General features: G+C 47.1%; 1 protein-coding gene across 3 annotated transcripts in view; it reads right to left on the bottom strand.

Annotated features, from left to right (window-relative positions):
• The window catches only part of LOC129703924 (adhesion G protein-coupled receptor A3), a 619,806-nt gene that overhangs the window by 263,813 nt on the left and 334,814 nt on the right, over positions 1-21,179 (bottom strand). For all 3 annotated transcript variants that reach the window (XM_055646641.1, XM_055646640.1, XM_055646642.1), the window contains one exon: positions 20,750-20,948. In XM_055646641.1, coding sequence (XP_055502616.1) covers positions 20,750-20,948 — 199 coding nt within the window. The remainder of the gene's footprint in view (positions 1-20,749; positions 20,949-21,179) is intronic.

A 21,179-nucleotide genomic window follows, 5' to 3' on the forward strand; every position in this document is an offset into this window, starting at 1 on the left:
GGTTGCATGGTTCCTTGAAGGTCGTGTCACAGGTATATCAGGTGGTCAAAAAGTATTTTGGCACTTTGCCCTTCATCAGTCAGAGTATTGAGTATAGAAGTTGGGAGGTCATGTTGCAGTTGTATAAGACTTTGGTGAGATCGCATTTAGAATATTGTGTTCAATACAATACAATACAACGGTTTATTTGTCACATTGCACAAAAAGTGCAAGTGAAATGATATGTCAGCAGCGATACAATGATAAAGGGCACACACAAAAACACGATAAAATTTTAACATGAACATCCACCACAGCATTCATCACTGTGGTGGAAGGCACACAATTTGGCCAGTCCTCCTCCATTTTCCCCCGTGGTCGGGACCTCAACCCTCCGCAGCAGTCGCTGCGGGCGTCCAGATGGTATGGACAAGGTACAAGTCCAGGTAAGTCCAGAGTTGGCTCATCCCCACCGGAGACCGCAGCTTTCAGTTGGTATAGGCCGGCGGCCGAAGATTTAAAGTTCCCTCCACGTCGCAGCCGTAAGCACCGCAGTCTGCAGGGCCGGCGGTCGAAGCTCCCCTCCAGGGGTGATGTCAAGTCCATACCGGACCCGCGGTAGAAGTTGGCCGCGGGCCGGCGGTGGAAGCTTCTTCTTCCCCCCGGGTCCCCCAAGAGGGATCCCGGGCTGTAGACGCCGCGCCAGCTGGAGCTGTGCAGACCGCGGCTTCAGGCTGCCGTCTGCTGCGGGCCAACGGAACGGAGCGCTCCCCTCCAGCGAGCCCCAGCTCCGTGCTGACAGTCCATGCTGCACCCGCCGCCGGAGCCTCGAGCCCCGGGCGCGTCTCCGGGAAAGGCCGCACCGATCCTCGCTGTTAGGCCACGGGGGAGGCGACCTGGAAAAAGTCGCCTCTCCATGGAGGAGGCGACCGAAACGGTTTCCCCCTCACCCCCCCACCACTCCCCACACAAAACACACGAAGGTACATTAAAAACATACTTTAAAACATACCAAAAAAATTAAAAAAGTTGAAAAAACTAACGCGCTGCTGACAGGGCTGCCGCCAGTGCAGCGCCCCCACCGACCAATTCTGGGCACCATGTTATAGGAAAAATGTCAAACTGAAAAGAGTACAGAGATCCCCATCCTGGATCAGTCCAATCAGGGTTGTGTCATCCGCAAACTTGAGAAGCTTGACAGAGGTGTCTGTGGAGGTACAGTCATTGATGTGGCGAGAGTAGAGGAGAGGGGAGAGTACACATCTTGCAGTGCTCCTATGCTGAGCGTTTGCGGGTCCGAAATATGCTTTCCCGCCTCTCATGCTGCTTCCTGTCTGTCAGAATGCTGGTGATCCACTGACAGAGGGGTTCAGGCACAGTCAACTCAGAAAGTTTGGAGCGCAGTAGCTCTGGCACAATGGTGTTGAATGCAGAGCTAAAACCAATAAAACAAAATCCTCGCACAGGTTCCCTGGCGGTCTAGGTGCTGGAGGATGAAGTGCAGGCCCAGATTGACTGCATCCACAGATCTATTCGCCCAATATGCAAAATGCAGATGGTCCAGCAGAGGGATTGTGATATTTTTCAGCTTGCACAAACCTTTCAACTGTCAACTACAGAGGTCAGTGCGACAAGCCTGTAGTCATTAAGACCAGTAATCCTTACCTTTTTGGGTACAGGGACAATAGTGGAGACTTTGAAGCAAGCAGGGACTGGTTAAAAATTAGTAATTGGGTGTGAAGTGGTGATTGGAGTGGGTTGGGTGTAGAAGGGCCCAGTCTTTGCAGACTGAGGTCAGGCTGTGAGTGGGTGTGAAATGTTGGTTGGGGTGGGAAAGGGTCCACTCTTTTCATACTGGAGTCTTGCCTTAAGTAGGTGTGAAGTGGTGAATGAGAAGGAGAGGGTGTAGGGTCCAATCTTTGCAGACTGGGGTCTGGCTGTGATTGTTGGGGAGGGGGTTTCAGGGTTACGTTTCTGATTTTCAAACCTGCAGTAAAACTCATTCAGGTCGTTCGTCAGCTGACGATTGTCCAAAGAGCGGGGGGCTTTCCTTTTATGGCTGGTGATTTCTTGCATGCCCTTCCAAACTGAAGAAGAGTCATTAGCTGAGAACTTGCTCCTCACCCTCTCAGAGTACCTTTCCTTGGCAGCTCTGATTCCTCTTCTCAGCACTTTATCGATTAGGCTATCTTTGAACTCTTTAACGATTAGGCTATCGGCTTGACGCATATTTGCCCCCCCCCCATCTCGAAATTGAAATGTTTCATCTGTATATAATCATCCCATTAAAATGTGTATTTATGTCACAAACTATGGAATTCATATTTTTCAGCATTGTTATCAAGGAAAAGAAAGCAGCTCCGATTGTTTGATATTATTTGATATTGTTTAATATTATTCATATGAAGGAGAAAATAATAGCTCTAAAACCCACCTTAATTTAGCAATCTCACTAAAGATAATCCCCCTTTCCCTCTCCCCTCCCCATCTCTCTCTCTCCCTCCCCTTCCCTCTCTCTCTCCCCCTCACCCCTCCAACACCCCCCCTCTTTCTTGCGGGGGGGCAAAGATGAAGGTGACGTGGGCCCAGCGGGCGGGGGTGATGAAGGTGGCGTGGGGCCAGCGGGGATGGCGGGGGCCCAACGGGTGTCAGTGGGGGTGGCGTGAGCCCAGCGGGGGGCCAGTGTGGGTGATGTGGACCCAGCGAGGGTCAGCGGTGGTGGCGTGGACCCAGCGGGGGTGGCATGAGGTCAGCAGGGGTGGCGTGGACCCAGCGGGGGTCAGCAGGGGTGCCGTGGACCCAGCGGGGGTAGCGTGGACTCAGCGGAGGTCAACGGTGGTGGCGTGGGCACAGCGGGGATGCATGTGCCCAGCGGGGGTGGCAGGAACCCAGCGTGGGTGGCGTGGGCCCAGCAGGGGTCAGCGGGGGTGGCGTAGGCCCAGCGAGGGTGGTGTGGGCTGAGTGGGGGTCAGCAGAGGTGGTGTGGGGGGAAGATGGCTTGGGCCCTGGCGGCGGCGGGAGGCGAGGGGAGCGGGCTCTGCCGCAGCGGCGTCTGGTGTTAGGGTTACAGTCGTTGGGTTCAGATTCAGCAACTCTTGCCCGGCGACGGGAGAACAGAGAACTGGCTGTGGAAACGTTGATATTTTTTTCCGATTTTTTTTCCCCCGATTTTTATTATTATTTTTTTTTTGATGATTTTTTCTTAGGGGGGAAAAAGGGGGGTGCACCCAACGCACCCCCCCTTCGGACGGCCATGAATACTGTGACTCAACAAGAAGGGGTAGCAATAAAGATGCTGGCTTATACCAAAGATAGAGACAAAGTGCCGGAGTAACTAAGGGGGTCAGGCAGCATCTCTGCAGAAAATGTATTGGTGACGTTCAGGTCTAAAGAAGGGTCCCAACGTTACACATCCATTTTCTCCAGAGATGGTGCCTACCCACTGAGTTCCTCCAGCACTTTGTGTCCATCTTTGTTTTTAACCATGAGGGGGACAGACAAGAGATTCCGTGGCAGAAAATGAGACTCCAGAGTGGTGTGTTGCCTCCCTGGTGCTAGCAGCTGTTACTTCATTGCCCCTCCAGCTTGATCATGAGGAGCTATTAAGTATTTAGCTGAGTATAGTAATTATTGATGAAGATCTGTTAGATTTAACTGAGTAGAAGGGAGGGATAGCTCTCTCCCAATGGCTTTGTCTCCAATACATGCCCTATTTCCATTCTTCCAGCAACAGTCTGTCTGTAATGATCACTTATTAGTGCATCCATGTTGAAGAGCAACTGGTTTCTATTGGGATACTGTCCTTCAGCATCTGATGTAACAATCCCTACTGTATTGAAATAACTTGAAATAATTCTACAAATCATCAAACAGTTGATGAATCAAAACTGAGGCCAATTGAAAACGACAAGCAATTTTCAAAAGTATCAAATCTTTATCACGTAATAAATCTTGTTAGGGGAATGATTTCCCTTGTTCGGTGTCTGCATATTATCCTTTAATACAAAGTCATCGAGATTTTTGTGTTGACAGACAACATCAAGATCTAGTTCTAAATGACTATAGTTTTCCCAGTTCTCGTTGGAGTCATTGAGCCATGGAGTCACACAGAAACTCGCCCTTTGTCCCAACACATCTATGATGACTCAGATAACCCATCTAAACTATTTGCCCAGTATTTGGCCCATATCCCTCTAACCCTTTCCTATCCATGCACGTGTCCAGGTATCTTTTAAATGTTGTGTAATAATACCTGCTTCAACCACCTCATCTGACATCCCATTCCATACGTATATCCACGACCCTCTGTGTAGCAAATGTACAACACATGCCATGCGGTAACATTACATGTGAAAGAGCAGTGCTGTGGTATTCTTCAGTGATTTCGCTACTTGGATTGGTTTGGAGGATACAGGAATGGGTGACGTTTTGTGTCGAGACCTTTCTTCATCCATTCCTTCTCTCCAGAGATGTTGCCTGTCCCTTGAAGTTACTCCAGTATTTTATGTCTATCTTCAGTGTAAACCAGCATCTGCAGTTCCTTCCTACACATTGCTTTGGAGAGGCTTGAAGTACTCAACAGAGTCTGTGTCAAGCTTTATAGAAGCCTGCTGTGTTTTGGTGGGGGAAATTGTGAGGAAAGGTAGAGAAACAGGAGGCAGTAAGCTAATTCCTTCCAGACTGGGCTGTGAACATTAATCTTACACTGAAACCTCTTTAAAATCATACCAATTGCTGCATCGTTCCTCCGTACCTGCCCATTACAAAGATTACCAGAACAGTAATCAAAAAAGATAGTCAACTCTTGGAAGAACTTCATTAATCAAGTCATGTCAAATTGCAAAGAAACATTTATGCATGGTTCGAGACTTAAGGAACCACAGATGCTTAGAACGCAAAGTGCTGGAGTAATTCAGAGGGTCAGACAACATCTCTGAAAGACATGGATAGGCGGAGTTTCAGAAGTCTGAAGAAGGGACCTGACTTGAAACATTTCCTTTTCATGTCCCCCAGAGATGCTGTTTGACCCACTTAGATACTCCGGCACTTTATGTTCTAAGCAGGATTCAGCAAAGCATGAATGGTGAAACACTACTGCCTCTCTGTCCATCAGAAGGACTTGGAGAAGATCTCAAGTAGCTGTGGTTTAAGAAGCCCTGGCTTTGGACTGCACCATTTCAGTATAAACTGCAGCAAGGGCACAGGCAGAGAGGGGGCATTGACTTCACATGTGCTTTCAGCCATGGAGAGGACAGACAATTGGACCTGTTACTTTCATTGGTTGCACCACCTCAGTAATCTTAGTCATTTGTTGGAGAACACATTGTTTAAATTCCTTGGCACTCGGCTAGTATTTTCATATTGGTACTTGGGATCTGGGTAACAACAGTCTGAGTTTGTGCAATATGAGATCCCGACACTAAGGCGCGTCAGTCTGTGCTTAAGCTGGACACCAGGTATTGCAATATTGTTTGATTTTAAGATTACATAGAGTTGTCCACCACCCAGGCCCTGAATTCTATTCAAAGTCCGTGCAAGGATATTGCTGGTTTTCCTAATGCTTCTCGGCATTATCTGTAGAGCTTCTAGTAGACATGCCAAAGCTCTATGCGTCGGTGCCTTCTCAAAAGCCGGCTTCCAAAGGCTGCCTCATTTAAGTTCTCTGCCTGAGAATGGCAGTATGGTCTTTAACCTTGGGAAACTAGCAATTACTTACCCTTCCTGCCCAGGTGAAACTCATGTACTTTGCCACTCTGCAGGTGAAATGTGGGACTCTGAACTGACTGTTGAGTCATGTAATGAAGAGAGTGAGTAGAGTTTGGGGTGCTTGCTTACAATCATTTCCTTTTGTAAATCAAAGCAGATTGCAGGGTGAGGAAGGAATGAAATGTGAGGAGGATGATTAAGATATACATTTATGGTTTCAAATCCATTTCTTGATTTTTGGCTCAGTGATTGCTATTCAATTATTGCAAGCACTATTTTCTCCTTGTATCCTTGACAATGCAAAGCCTATCCCTGCTGGTCCATTGAGGGTTTGCCTTTTTAACCCGCCAATGACAGGAAGCGTGTTAGTGAATGACACATGTTTTGGTAATGCGGCTGTTATGACAAAGTAGTTGTCAGTGTGCAGTAGCTGTGGGATGTGATGTGGAGCAGTCTGGCAGCGTTAAGGATGTGAAGGTACAGGGTGATACGAGTATTGATTGATCAAAGTTGTTGGTAGTTGTTGATGGGGACATGACATACTATGTAATGTCTAAAGTTACCGGTGCAGTTGGTGTGATGTGGCATCTGAAAAATGATTCATGGAGAATATTATTAAACAGACCTTGAACCCACATCATTGAAGTTTAATACGACTCTGCATTCAAGTGTTCTGGGACCTGTTGTTCTGATATAAACCACCGCTAATACTTGGTCCCATAACCCATCTCATGGTCATTAAACAACAGTCCTCTCTCCAATTTTGCATCTCCTCCATTAAGCGTAATCTAGACCTCCCTCTCAACCATGGAGTAATTCTTCATTGTCTCTGATTCTTCACAGAGCCCAGAATGCTTGCATGTACCTACTGCGGCCACAATCAGCCTATTCTTGAGGAGATGGATGCTACAGCATTAAAGACTGCATATTAACTTAAGTGGAAGGCGTGGCTCAAGAAATTGACTCTTGCTATGTGAGGCCATTAATCATTCCGTAGCATGAAGTTGCCACTCTAGTTTTGCTGGATCAATGGATGTGGGTTTGTCATTCATCTCTCCGTCTGTTTACAGGCCATCCAATTTATATCTTTCTGTTGCTATATTACAAAAGCAGTTTGTAACAATTACAACGTGAACAATAAACGGTCACTTTTACACATCATTAGAACTGCTTTTATTTGTTCCGATCTGGCAATCTGAGAGTAGATTGCCAAGGCATCTTCATTAACACTACCAGTGGGAATGGTCTGTACTAAATAATGCACAAAACAACCAAGTTCAGCTGGTAATTGAATGCAGTTTTCATTCAGATGGAGTGTTGAAATTACTTACTGCGCTATTGTGTGCAACTTGGATTAAAATAGCTAGCTGCACACTATATCCAGGAAACCACTGTGTTAACTTTCTGAACATGTAATTTCTGCTGCTGTTTAAAAAGCTCTCTTTCTTGTTACGTTTTCCACCAGTATGCCAACATCTACATCGGACAAAAATTAAACTGCTGGAAGAACTCAACAGGCCGAGCTGCGTCAGTAGAGACAAAGAGATGGTCAATGCTTCCGGTTATGATCCTGCCCCAGGACAGAGAGAGTAGGGGGAAGATAGTCAGTATTTGGGAGCGAGAGGAAGAGGTGAGACAGAGGACTGATAGGCCATAGTGAAGATGGAACCAGAAGGGTGGAAGTATGATGGTCAGCTGGAGGCAGATGGAGAAGTGAAGACCAACCTCTTGCCTCCACAGATGCCACTCAACCCACTGAGTTCATCTAGCAGTTTACTTTCTGCTTCATGTCCTCAGCCTTCTGCATAGCCAGGCTGAGGCCAAACACAACGAGAAGAACACCCTATATTCCGCAGGTATATGGCATGAACAGTGAATATTTAACATTCAAATCACCCACTCTCCCTGGTTCTTTTCCCACTCCCACCAGTCCAGTCAGATGGCCTCTTTCTTTGATCATCTATTCCATCCTTCCCCTCTCCTCTTGTTACCTAGACTCATCAACCTCCCCATATGGTTCGAACTGCTCATTATTCCACCTTAATCCAGTTCTACATCAGCCTCTGTTTCTATTATTTTCCCTACCCCACCGGACTCACACTTTCTCAGGTTTTCTTATGCTCCCACCTATCACCTACTAACCTCCGTCCCAATATCGTTCACTCCCATATGTTGCTTCATCTGCAAAGAATCACCTGCAACAAATGTTTTTCCTCTTAAACTCCGCACCACTGTCCAAACATCTTTATTGGACAAAAAAATTAATTGCTGAAAGAACTCAACAAGTCGAGTCATGTCTCTGGAGATAAAGAGATGGTTGATGCTTTTGGTTGAGATCCTCTATTTCTCTATTGCTTATTAGCCTCTGTCGCTCCCCTCCCTCCCACTGGCTAACTTCTCTCTACACTCTCAGACGTGATGCAGGGTGTCGACCCAAAGTACCCCTTTGTCTCCACACATGCTGCTCAACCTGCTGTGTTCTTCCAGCAGATAGAAACAAAAAGCTGGAGTAACTCAAAATGGGATGGGCAGCACCTTTGGAGAGAAGGAATGGGTGACATTTCATGTCAAGACCCTTCTTCAGACTGGTTAGGGATAAGGGAAATGAGAGATTTGGATGATGATGTAGAGAGATAAAGAACAATGAATAAAAGATATGCAAAAATGTAACGATGATAAAGGAAATAGGCCATTGTTAGCTGTTTGTTGGGGGAAAATGAGAAGCTGGTACGACTTGGGTGTGAGAGGGATGGAGAGAGAGGGAATTTCGGGGCGACGAAGTGAGAGAAATCAATATTCACACCACTGGGCTGTAAGCTGGCCAAGTGAAATATGAGATGCTGTTCCTCTAATGTGCATTTAGCCTCACTCTGACAATAGAGGAGGCCTAGGACAGAAAGATCTGTGTGGGAATGGGAAGGAGAATTAAAGTGTTTGGCAACCGGGAGATCAGGTAGGTCCAGACGGAGTGAGCGAAGGTATTCAGTGAAACGATCGCCCAGTCTACGTTTGGTCTCACTGATGTATAAGAGTTCACATCTTGAACAACGGATACAGTTGATGAGGTTGGAGAAGGTGCATGTGAATCTCTGCTTAAACTGAAAGGACTGTCAGGGTGCCTGGACAGAGTCGAGGGAGGTAGTATAGGGACAGGTGTTGCATCTTCTGTGGTTGCAGGGGAAGGTACCTGGGGAGGGGGTAATTTGATGGGAAGGGATGAGGTAACCAGGGAGTTGTGATGGGAATGGTCTCTGTGGAAGGAGGAAAGGGGTGGGATAGGAAAATGTGGCTGGTGGTGGGATCCCATTGGAGGTGGTGAAACTTTCGGAAGATTATGTGTTGTATGCGATGGCTGATGGGGTGGAAGGTAAGGACTAGGAGGACTCTGTCTCTGTTGCGACTAGGGGGAGGGGAGCAAGGACGGCACTGCGGGGTACCGAGGAGACATGAGTGACGGCCTCATCTATGATGGGAGAGGGGAACCCCCATTCCATAAAGATTGATGACACCTCGGATGTCGTAGTGTGGAACACCTCATCTTGGGCGCAGATGCGGCGTGGATGGAGGAATTGGGAGTAGGAGATATTCTTTGCAGGAAGCAGGGTGGGAAAAAAGTGTAGTCGAGATAGTTGTGGGAATCATTGGGTTTGTCAGTCAATTGTCTATTTACTATGTGATGGAGACTGTGAGATCAAGAAAGGGGAAGGAGGTGTCGGAGATGGTCCAAGTACATTTGAGTGCAGGATGGAAATTGGTGGTGAAGTTGATGAAGTCCATGAGTTGTGCATGGGTGCAGGAGGTCGCACCGATGCAGTCATCAATGTAATGGAGATAGAGTTCTAGGATAATGCCAGTGTACGCCTGGAACAGGGATTGTTCAGCATACCCTACAAAGCGGCAGGCATAGTTGTGGCCCATGCGGGTGCCCATAGCCACACCTTGGACTTGGAGGAAGTGGGAGGAGTCGAAGGAAAAGTTGTTAAAGGCGAGGACCAGCTAGGCGGATAGAGTGTTAGTCAAGGGAAATAGGATGGTTGTGTGTTTGAAGAAGGAACAGAGGGCTTTAAGGCTTTCCTGGTGGGGGATGCAGGTGTATCGTGATTGAACATCAATAGTAAAGGTGGGGGTCTCGGAAAGCAGAAGTTATTAAAGAGACGAAGGGCATGTGAGGTATCGTGGACATAGATTGGGAGAGATTGGACTGGGGGGGATAGGATGGTCGAGGTACATGGAAATAATTTCAGTGGACAGGGGCAGGCAGAATCAATGGGTTTGCCAAGGCAGTTGTGTTTATGGATTTTGTGGAGAAGGTAAAACTGGGTTGTATGGGGCTGGGAAACAAAAAGGTTGGAGGCTGTGGAAGGTAGAGAGCCAGAAATTATGAAATCGGTAATGATGTGTGAGATTAAGGCCTGGCGCTCGTCTGAGGGATCATGGTCCAAGGATAAGTAGGAGGAGGTGTCTGAGCATTGTCGCCTGGCCTCAGACCAAGGTCAGCATGCCTTCCAGCAGTTTATTCTTTACTTTCTATTGCAGCATCTGTTGTCCCTTAAAACTTTAAAACAATGCATTTGGGTTGGCAAAGGTAACCTTTAGATTTATGGGGAATTATCTGAAGATGACACTGAAGATGATAGCAGATCTACAGACACTCTCAGGATTAAGGTTTTACCATCTGTGAGTTTGTCTGTGGTTGCAGAAAATTAAAAGAATTGAGGCACTGAATTTTTTTAAAAAGCATCAAGCATGCCTTTCATAACCATCCAACTCAAATGCTGCAATTGCATATCAATTGTCACAAAGCGCAACCCGAAGTACTAGGTAACATAAAAACATTGGTTTGTGTCTAATTTGATATCTCATATTCTTTGATAACATCAAAATCAGTCAAGTCACGCAAGACTGACAAGACATACAAGACTGACAGGACACACCAACTCCAAACATGAAAAAGCTAAATGTAAATTATTGAAGGTTGAGCGGCTCATGTCATTTGATAAGTTCAATGGAAAGCAATAAAATCTTAGCAAGAGCGAGATAATAGTTCTCTCTGAATCTACATTCTTTGGGGCCTTAATCTGTGCGAGTGGAATATCCTTAGCACTGCCCATGGAGTAGTCACTGGCATTGCACTGTTGAAGCAGGAATGGTACCATTACTCAACAAGATGAGGTCTGGCCAGACCTCTGCACCATTGCCCGTTGGCTCTGTTCATTTGGAAAAGAAACAACATTGATCCAAAAGACAGTTACCATTATGACCTGCGCATTGACTAGGACATTTACCTTTCCCTTTTTGGATATTACTATCCAGAAGTACAGTCATGGGCTGAATCATTTATTCTAGCATTTGTTCTGGACTTCCCTGGCAATCGCAGACCTTTCAGTGGTTTGTGCACTTTAACCCAGCACTATATTATTAATGGAGGTTAACAACACTTAACTAGAAGGATTTGCTTAATCAGTGCCTCTATTGTAGTAGGCTGCAGTTTCTACAATTCACTGAGACAGAGGGAATTCCACTTTGTTGTGCGGGCTGTGTTGCAGTCTGAGAAAATGATTTGTATTTGGGCAACTCATCAGTTGCTTCATTGATTATTTAATAGCTGCTTTAAAATAGTCTCCTATGCATCAGACTTTGACTTTTATTTTCTTTTATTGATTGAGATTGAGTGGCTATTTTGATGGAAAATTAACTCACTTTGCATTTCAATCAAGCTGTTCTATTTAGATAACTGACATATATACCACAAATGTGACCAATACAGATTTTCCCCTCTGTGGATGGTCTCACAACTCATTCTGCACATCGCAGCACTTGGATTTACTGATCCCAACATCCATTCCTATCCCATAATTTGAAAACAATTTTGCTCCCCCCTTGCTTAAAATGTGCCTTGAATCTATCCTATTGACAGGATCAGTCAAAGTCAGCATAGATTTATGAAGGGGAAATCATGCTTGACTAATCTTCTAGAATTTTTTGAGGATGTAACAAGTAAAATGGATAATGAAGAGCCAGTGGATGTGGTGTATCTGGATTTTCAAAAAGCTGTTGCCAAGGTCCCACACAAGAGATTAGTGTGCAAAATTAAAGCACATGGTTTTGGGGGTAGGGTATTGACATGGATAGAGAGAGAACTGGTTGGCAGAGGAAGCAAAGAGTAGGAATTAACGGGTAATTTTCAGAATAACAGGCAGTGACTAGTGGGGTGCCGCAAAGCTCGGTGCTGGGACCCCTGTTATTTACATTATATATTAACAATTTAGACGAGGGAATTAAATGTGACATTTCCAAGTTTACGGATGACACAAAGCTGGTGGCAGTGTGAGCTGCGATGAGGCTGCTATGAGGCTATGTGAGGCTATCCACTTTGGTGGCAAGAACAGGAAGGCAGATTATTATCTGGTGTCAGATTAGGAAAAGGGGAGGTGCAACGAGACCTGGGTGTGCTTGTACATCAGTCACAGAAAGTAAGAATGTATGTACAGCATGCAGTGAAGAAAGCTAATGGCATGTTGGCCTTCATTGCGAGAGGATTTGAGTTTAGGAGGTCCTACTGCAGTTGTCCAGGGCCCTGGTGAGACTGCACCTGGAGTATTGTGCGCAATCTTGGTCTCCTAATTTGTGGAAGGACATTATTGCTGTTGAGGGAGTGCAGCATCGGTTCACCAGGTTAATTCACAGGATGGCGGGACTGACATGATGAAAGAATGGGTCGATTGGGTTTGTGTTCAATGGAATTTAGAAGGATGAGGGAATATCTTATAGAAACATGTACAATTCTTAAAGGATTGGACAGACTAGATGCAGGAAAAATGTTCCCGATGTTGGAAGTGTCCAGAACCAGGGGTCACAGTTTAAGAATAAGGGGCAGGCCATTAGGACTGACATGAGGAAAAACTTGTTCATCCAGAGAGTTGTGAATCTGTGGAATTCTCTGCCACAGAAGGCAGTGGAGGCCAATTCACTGGATGTTTTCAAGAATGAGTTAGATTTAGCTCTTAGGGCTAAATGAATCAAAGGATATGGGATACTAATTTTAGATGATCAGCCATGATCATATTGAATGGTGGTGCTGGCTCAAAGGGCCGAATGGCCTACTCCTGCACCTATTTTTCTATGTTTCTATGTTTACCATTTTAAAATGCTGGCTCACCCTACCCCTAACCCTTGCAAACAGGAGCCTCTGCTTCAGGCGCTGGGAAAATGCATACTATTGGTTTTATTGTTTCACTCCAATACTCTGGTCCCAATAGAATCAGGGGCACTCGCATCTTGGAGTCTCTGGTCTCAGAGGTTTTACAGGGTGAGTGAGATATACTGGAGTGAAATAACAAACATTAGCAGCCTATCAATGGCATGCTCTCCTGCATCCCATGCAGAGGAAGCTGTATTCAAAGCTGTATTTAAAGCTGCCCCTGTTCAGACACAAGGATAGTGGTGTACAGGAGCAAACGTCTGGGCATTTTTTTCCTGTAAGTCAAAGCACTAGGAATTAAATTATCATTTGCTTTGTGCTATTTACAATTCTTTCCAAATGGATGACTTCTCCTTTAGTATGGATTCAATGTCTGGTATTTTCCAATGAGGATCCACACCTTTTAACAAATTGGCTCCACCATTCTCTATGGTCATAAACCTAAACATTTGGATCAAGGTTTAGTTCACATGAATAGAGCATATTGATCAGAAATAAAACGTTCACTCAATAACTTCAGCATGCTCTAGTTTTCCCAAGCTTCACCTAATCTACTTCAAAATGCAACAATTTCATAATATGCTTCAAAGGAATATTATTGTATTCCGAAATCTATTGAAATAGACGACATAAAATTAACTGTAGATCAGTGCATGTTCCTTTACCCCTAGTGACCTCCCCATTACTAACCACTCCCCATTGTCTCCAGTATAATTGTAGTGTCCCCACCTCTAGCTCGCTCTCTAGCTCCAGTGATGACCACGGACAGCTACAGCATAGTGCAAAAGACTTTGTTTAATAAACAGTTACAGTAGAAGACTTATGTGTGTGCAGTAAGTCATTTTACATGGTGTCACAGCGGTAGACTTGCGTCTCCTGTGTATCGGTTTTTGTTTTATTATTTCTTTCTCCCAGTCCTTCCCTCCGTTCGTTTTATCATGTCCCACTCCTGTCGTCGACCAGACACGTTGGTTTTCGACACGGACATTGTCCATCGCTGGACCGTGTTCCAGCGCGATTTCGAACACTACATTGCCATTGCCCATCCTGATGCCACTCCTGCTGTACAGGCTCACCTACTGCTCAACCTCGCGGGACCTGCAGCTATGGATCAATATGCATCGTTCCATTTCGCCGCCGGAGAGGACCGTAACGACCCGGTATGTCTCATCGCTAAGTTCGCAGCCCTCTGTGATATACCCACCAACAACATCATAGAACGCTTCAAATTCTTCCAGAGGCAGCAGCTGCCAGGCGAGCCTGTCGGCACTTACATTGCCGCCTTGCATCACCTGGCTCAGCGCTGCCGCCTTGACACAATCACCCCTGACGAATTAATTAGGGACGTCCTGGTTAATGGTCTCCGCAACGATAGACTGCGTGAGCAGCTCCTAGTGAAACCCGATCTGACACTGCGGGATGCTATGTATGCTGCCCGCATGTCCGAAGCCGTTGGTGCCGTGGCCAGACAGGCTCCCCAGGACATTAACTTCACCGGTCAAGCCGGTCGCCTGACTACACGACGAAACCCCGCGGCTCTCCCCATAAAGGTCGCCACCTCAACTGTCCCGCGACGCTGCCCCAACTGTTATTTTACAGCACATCCTTCAAACGTTTGCCCCGCACAGGGTAAGACCTGTCTTTCCTGTGGCAAACTAGGCCACTTTTCTGCCGCCTGCCGTTCCCGTGGGAAGCCAGTCCCTGCTCCGAGAAGGAGTCTAAACAACCTCGCCGATCTAAACAACCTTGCACTCCCTGATAGCGCTCTGCTTCCTCAGTACGAGCTGGAGGAGCTCCCAGACTCTGATGCACTCCCCCCACAGGAAGATCCAACTATTTTTTCACTCTTGGGTACACCTGCTCTGATTACGGATCCCTCTGTGCATGTTACTGTGAACGGCCATTCCTTTTCAGCCAAGGTCGATACTGGCGCTTTCGCCAATGTTATGTCAATAAGCCTTTTCAAGCAGATCAGATCTGGTGAGAAAGTTCTTCCTGGCGACACCTGCCTCCATGCCTACGGGGGGGGGGGGGGGGCGTCCTGGTTCCCGTGGGAAAGGCAACTCTTATCTGCACAGTTCTAGAGACCTCTCGGCCCCTCACTTTCCACCTTCTGGACTCTGACAACGTCACCCTGCTGGGCGCCCGTGCGTGTCAGGACCTGGGGCTAGTCTCCTTCCACCACAGCATTCACCTGGTGCAGGCCCCCATGGACCCACTGACCGAGTACCCCGACCGCTTTGATGACGTTCTGGGCAAACTACCCTGCGACTACAAGATTGTTGTCGACCCCAGCGTCGACCCGGTGATTCGGCCGGCACACCGCGTCTCCTTTGCCATGAAGGGCCGCGTGGAGTCTACTCTGCGCGATATGGTGACCATGGGCATCCTCAAGGAGGTGAGCGCTCCCACCAGGTGGGTCTCCACCATGGTCGTCGCCGCCAAGAAGGACAAAAGCGAAATCCGGATCTGCATCAACCCCAAGGACCTCAACCTTGCCATCAAGCGCCCCCACTACCCCATGCGGACGGTAGAGGACGTTGCTGCACAGGTCGGCCCTGCCACTGTCTTTTCAGTCCTAGATGCCAAGAGCTCCTTCTGGCAGATCCCTCTGGATGAACGCTCCTCATTCCTCACTACCTTCAGCACTCCCTTCGGCCGGTTCCGTTTCCTCCGCATGCCGTTTGGGATCAACTCTGCCAGCGAGGTTTTCCAGCGCACCATGGAGCAGCTGTTTGCCGGTTTACCGTGCGCCATCATCGTGGATGACATTCTGGTGTACGGGAGGGACGTTGCTGAGCACGACCTGAACCTCCGCAAAGTCCTGGACAGGGCGCGGGTGATAAACCTCAAGCTGAACCCGAAGAAATGTCGATTCCGGGTCCCGGAAGTCACTTACGTTGGCCATGTCTTCACGGCAAGGGGTCTCAAGCCCGACCCCCAGAAAACGTCGGCGGTCACAGAGATGCCCGCTCCTACCGACGTCCCTGGCCTGCAGCGCTTCCTGGGCATGGTCAATTACCTGGGTAAGTTCATACCCGACCTCAGTGAACTGAGTGCCCCCCTGCGGGAACTAATCAAAAAGGACTCCGCGTGGGTCTGGCTCCCGCATCACCAGTCGGCTTTCGTGACTCTGAAGTTGAAGCTTGCCGCTACCCCGACTTTGAAATTTTTCGATCTGCACCGACCCATTATCCTCACTTGCGATGCCTCCAAGTTTGGTCTCGGTGCCGCTTGTCTGCAGCTCTACGACGGCCTTCAGCTGCCCGTCTCCTACGCTTCTCGCACCATGACCCCTGCCGAGCAGCGCTATGCCCAGATTGAAAAAGAACTGCTTGCCGTGGTCTTCGCTTGCTCCAAGTTTAAAGACTACATCCTCGGCAACTCTTTCACCATCGAGACTGACCACCAGCCGTTGGTGACAATCCTGAACAAACCTATCCATGTTGCTTCTTCCCGGTTGCAGCGCATGATGCTGCAGCTCCAGCGTTTCACGTTCCAGATCGTCTACCGTAAGGGCAAAGACATGTTTGTAGCTGACACCCTGTCTCGTGCTCCGCTGCCTTCCGTTGTCCGCCACCCGTACGAGTCCTCGGACCTTCTGGTACTAAACGTAAACATTGTTCCTTCACAGCAGATGCAGTCTCTGGTGCAACACACTGCTGATGATCCTGCCCTGCAACAACTTGCGGACGTTATCCGCCGTGGTTGGCCTGACCGTCGCTCCGAACTGCCTGCTGGCGCTGCACCTTATTTCCTCGTTCGCGATGAACTGGTGCTTCACGCCGGCGTGGTGGTAAAGGGTCACAAAGTCGTGGTGCCTGCCGCACTGCGGGATCATTACTTCCAGACTGCTCACAGCGGCCACCCTGGGGTGGAAGCTACTTTATCCCATGCCCAGAGCCAATTCTACTGGCCAGGTATGGCTCAGGACATCCGTGACAGGGTCTCCGCCTGCGCTGCCTGCAACACCCTGCACCCCCATCAGCAGCGCCAGCCTCTCCTGCAGCCGCCGGCTCCAGAGCTCCCATGGATGGCCGTTGCCACTGACCTATTTGAGTGGCGCGGAAAGCACTTCCTGGTCCTGGTGGACTCCTATTCCAGCTGGTTCGAGGTCGACCAGCTGACCTCCATCACCTCTGCCGCTGTCATCGGGAAGCTTCGCCGCCACTTCTCCACCTTCGGCTCCCCGGTGACCCTCCGGTCCGACAACGGCAGCCAATTCTCCAGCGACGAGTTTAAAACCTTTGCTGCCCGTTGGAACTTTCACCACATTACCAGCAGCCCCGAGTTTCCTCAAAGCAACGGACTTGCTGAGCGGGCCGTACGTAGCGCCAAGGAGCTGCTTGAACACTGCCGCCTGTTCCGTGCTGATTTCCACCTTGCCCTTCTCAACCTCCGCAACATTTCCCGCGACCCCGCGCTCGGTTCCCCTGCCCAGCGCCTTATGTCACGCACCACCAGACCTCCCCTGCCGGTCTCCCAGCAATCCCTCAAGCCCTCTGTACAGAACCCTGCCACTGTCACTGAGCGCATTGTCGAGAAACAGGCGATCCAGAAGCGCTCCTTCGACAGATCCGCCCGGCCCCTTCCACGTCTGTTCCCGGGGCAGGTTGTCCGGATGCGGTCCCCCTCTGGCCACTACCGCCTGGCCGTCGTAGTCGGCGACGCCGGTTCTCCGCGCTCCTACTTCGTCGACTACGAGGGGGCTATCTACCGTCGCTCCCGCCAGCACCTTCTGCTTGTGAATGAGCCCGCTCCGCCTCCCGCGGATCCTTCCCACCCCCCCATTTCTTCTCGGACTCCCGTTGCCCCTCACGCCCCGACAACACCTCGCATGCCGCGCACCCTACCCTCACAACTGTCCGCCCGTTCCCCTGCCTCGCCTGTCAAGCCCGCCTCGCCCGTCAAACCTGCCTCGCCTGCCAAGCCTGCTTCTCCGCCCGGAGCCCCGCGCTCTCCTCCGCCCGCCTCTCCTGCCGATCCCCCGGCTGCGGTCCCTTCTGTTCCCGCCGAGGAGGAGGAGGGCGGCTTACGCACCCGCTCTGGCCGGCTGGTCAAGCCGCCTGTCCGCTACGGGGAGCTCGCATAGTGTTGTACTGTTGCCGGTGCGGTTTAGTGTTCGTAGCGTATGAGCCGTGGTCACTCTGTATAGTACCTGCCATGCTTTTGTTTCTAAGAGGAAGGATGTAGATCAGTGCATGTTCCTTTAACCCTAGTGACCTCCCCATTACTAACCACTCCCCATTGTCTCCAGTATAATTGTAGTGTCCCCACCTCTAGCTCGCTCTCTAGCTCCAGTGATGACCACGGACAGCTACAGCATAGTGCAAAGGACTTAGTTTAATAAACAGTTACAGTAGAAGACTTATGTGTGTGCAGTAAGTCATTTTACATTAACTACAGCAGCATTATATAATTTATTCTTTTGATTTTAGTCCGTTAAAATTGACAGGCAGATTTAACTAGCTGGAGCTTAATTTTTAGTCACAGTTATAGGATGCATTCAATAAATTTTATATTGGAATTTTGACTTTTTACAATTCCAGATAGGATTGGGTTTTGTTGTGCAATGGGAACAATTTTCTTTGTAACAAAAGAAACATATTACCCTCTGTTTATAAGTGTGGTGCTAGTTTACCAGTTGGCCACACAATATACTTTAATTGTTCACTTTGAATTGTCAAGTAATAAGAAGAAACAAGAAGAAAAAATTGAAATAAAATGTTAAAGAATAACAAAATGGAAGTGTACAATTTAACACAGTATTATGGTCCAGAAGCAACAAAAAGCTCTTCACTGTACCTTGGTACACATGACCATAAACTAAACTGAACTGAAGAAGATTTAATGAAGAGCGAACAGTGATTGATACTATTGCAAACTTTCAGATAAAAGGAATATGTTTTTAACTTTATTCTTTTCTTTCTTATTGGATTAAAAATGAGAATCATCTCAAAGGTATAGTTGTTATTTCTTCTAGTTATTTGGAAGGAGATTCCTTTACCTGGAGATGGAATTGCTTCTCACTTGTCATTTTCAGAATTAATTTTCAATCTCAGATAAAACATAGTATGATTCAGCAGCTATATCCAAAGCTGCCAAAAAAAAATCCCCTATACATATCGCTATATCCTTCTTACAGGTAATTTAGGATCCAAGAAGTGAATTTGCTAAATTGGGTATTAGCAAGTTTACAAGTTTGCAAATTCAAACTAATAATTCTATTAAATAATTGGTTTGGAGTTTGTCCAAACTCATGCTTAAACCAGCCTAAAGCTATCAACGACACAAAAGATTTACATCGTGTTTATGTCAAGCAGTAGTAAAATGATTAATGAAAGCAGCATAAGGTATTGAAACATTTTGCATAACACATCTCATGACAAGATGAGTACTTCTGTATCTAAAGTGAAAGGGAATAATTTTACAATTATTTAGATTGCTCTGAAGAAATTAAGAACTCTTCCAAGGTGCTGTAGAATATCCAAGCTGAATCAATCTTTCAACGGTAGTTGACATAATGTTTTGAATGATGTCAGATTTTTTTTTAAATATGCATTTTTGGGCTTTTAAATTGAATTATGCCATGAATAGTTCATTTTCCAACATTATGCACATACTGAGATTTCCCATTACACCTTGCAGTACAGTACTTCCTCTTTTGTCAGATGTTTTCGCTATTCTCACAAAAGCAGTCTGTATTGGGTTAATGCAAAATGTCATTATCCTGTACAAAACATACATTATCATTACAAAACATTAATATCTGTATTGAGTTAGGTTGAATCATACTCATGACACCATTCCAGTTACAGAATCATCCATTAACCTTTACCTTTTGATTCATGCCAATGGGGAAATTTTTGATCAAATTTATCACTCATAAGAAATAGGAGCAGAATTAGGCTATTTGGCCCATCAAGTCTACTCTGCCATTCAATCATGGCTGATTAATCTCTCCCTCCTAACCCCATTCTCCTGCCTTCTCCTCATAACCCCTGACACCTGTACTAATCAATAATCTATCTATCTCTCCTTTAAAAATATCCATTGACAGCCTGCACAGCCTTCAGCGGTAAATAATTACACAGATTAACCACCTTCAGACTAAAGAAACTCTTTCTCAACGTCCTAAAGGAACGTCCTTTAATTCTGACCTCCTGGACTCTCCCACTAGTGGAAAAATCCTCTCCATATCCACTCTATCCAAGCCTTTCATTATTTGGTATGTTTCAATGAGGTTCCCCCTCATTCTTCTTAACCCCAGTAAGTACAGGCCCAGTGCCGTCAAACACTCATCATAAGTATAGCTTAGTTTAGAGATACAGCACAGGAACCGAGTCCGTGCCGACCAGCGATCCCCGCACATTAACACTACCTTACACACATTAGGGACAATTTTTACATTTATACCAAGCCAATTAAACTGCAAAACTGTTCGTCTTTGGAGTGTTGGAGGAAATTGAAGGTCTCGAAGAAAACCCACGCGGTCATGGGAACAATGTACTAACTACAAACAGACAGCACCCGCAGTCAGGATCGAACCTGGGTATTTGGCACTGAAAGCTCTGTAAGGCAGCAACTTTACCGCTGCTGCCGCCCCAATAAGTGAACGCACTCATTCCTGGGATCATTCTTGTAAACCTCCTCTGGACCATCTCCAGGGCCAGCCCATCTTCTCCTTCAAGGAGAGTCTGGCATGACATGTAAGACCTTGTCAAAAGCCATGTAAAGATACGGATGGTCATAATAGGGAGCTCAAGTTTTCTAAATGTGCTGTGTCACCTAATCCAATAAAGACCATTTCGGAATATTGTATTCAGTGCGGTCCAATACTTGGCTATGGAGATAAGTTCTTACCTGGCTGAACCTGTGAAGCACTCTTGTAACTTCATTTGCATAAGCACACTCAGTGTAATTCCCTTCTGTCCATTGACCAGTCCTGTCACATTTACGCCAGGCTTTCCCCTGTTGGTGGTCTCCGTAATAAGGTACCGATGCAAATGGATACCGAATGCAAGCATAGTAGGCTGTGATACCTGCCAGTGTTCGAGGCCATCTGCAAAAACAAATAAGATGTATGAGAAAAAGTTTATGTTATTAACACTTGGACAGCAATTATATAAAGGACCGTTTATATCAATGGGTCGATGGTGATATATAAAGGACCGTTTATATCAATGGGTCGATGGTGGAAAGGGTCAAGAGCTTCAAATTCCTGGGCATGCACATCTCTGAAGATCTCTGCTGGTCCGAGAACACTGATGCTATTATAAAGAAAGCACATCAG

Source organism: Leucoraja erinacea, chromosome 15 (assembly GCF_028641065.1).
Source record: "Leucoraja erinacea ecotype New England chromosome 15, Leri_hhj_1, whole genome shotgun sequence".
NCBI lineage: Eukaryota > Metazoa > Chordata > Chondrichthyes > Rajiformes > Rajidae > Leucoraja > Leucoraja erinaceus.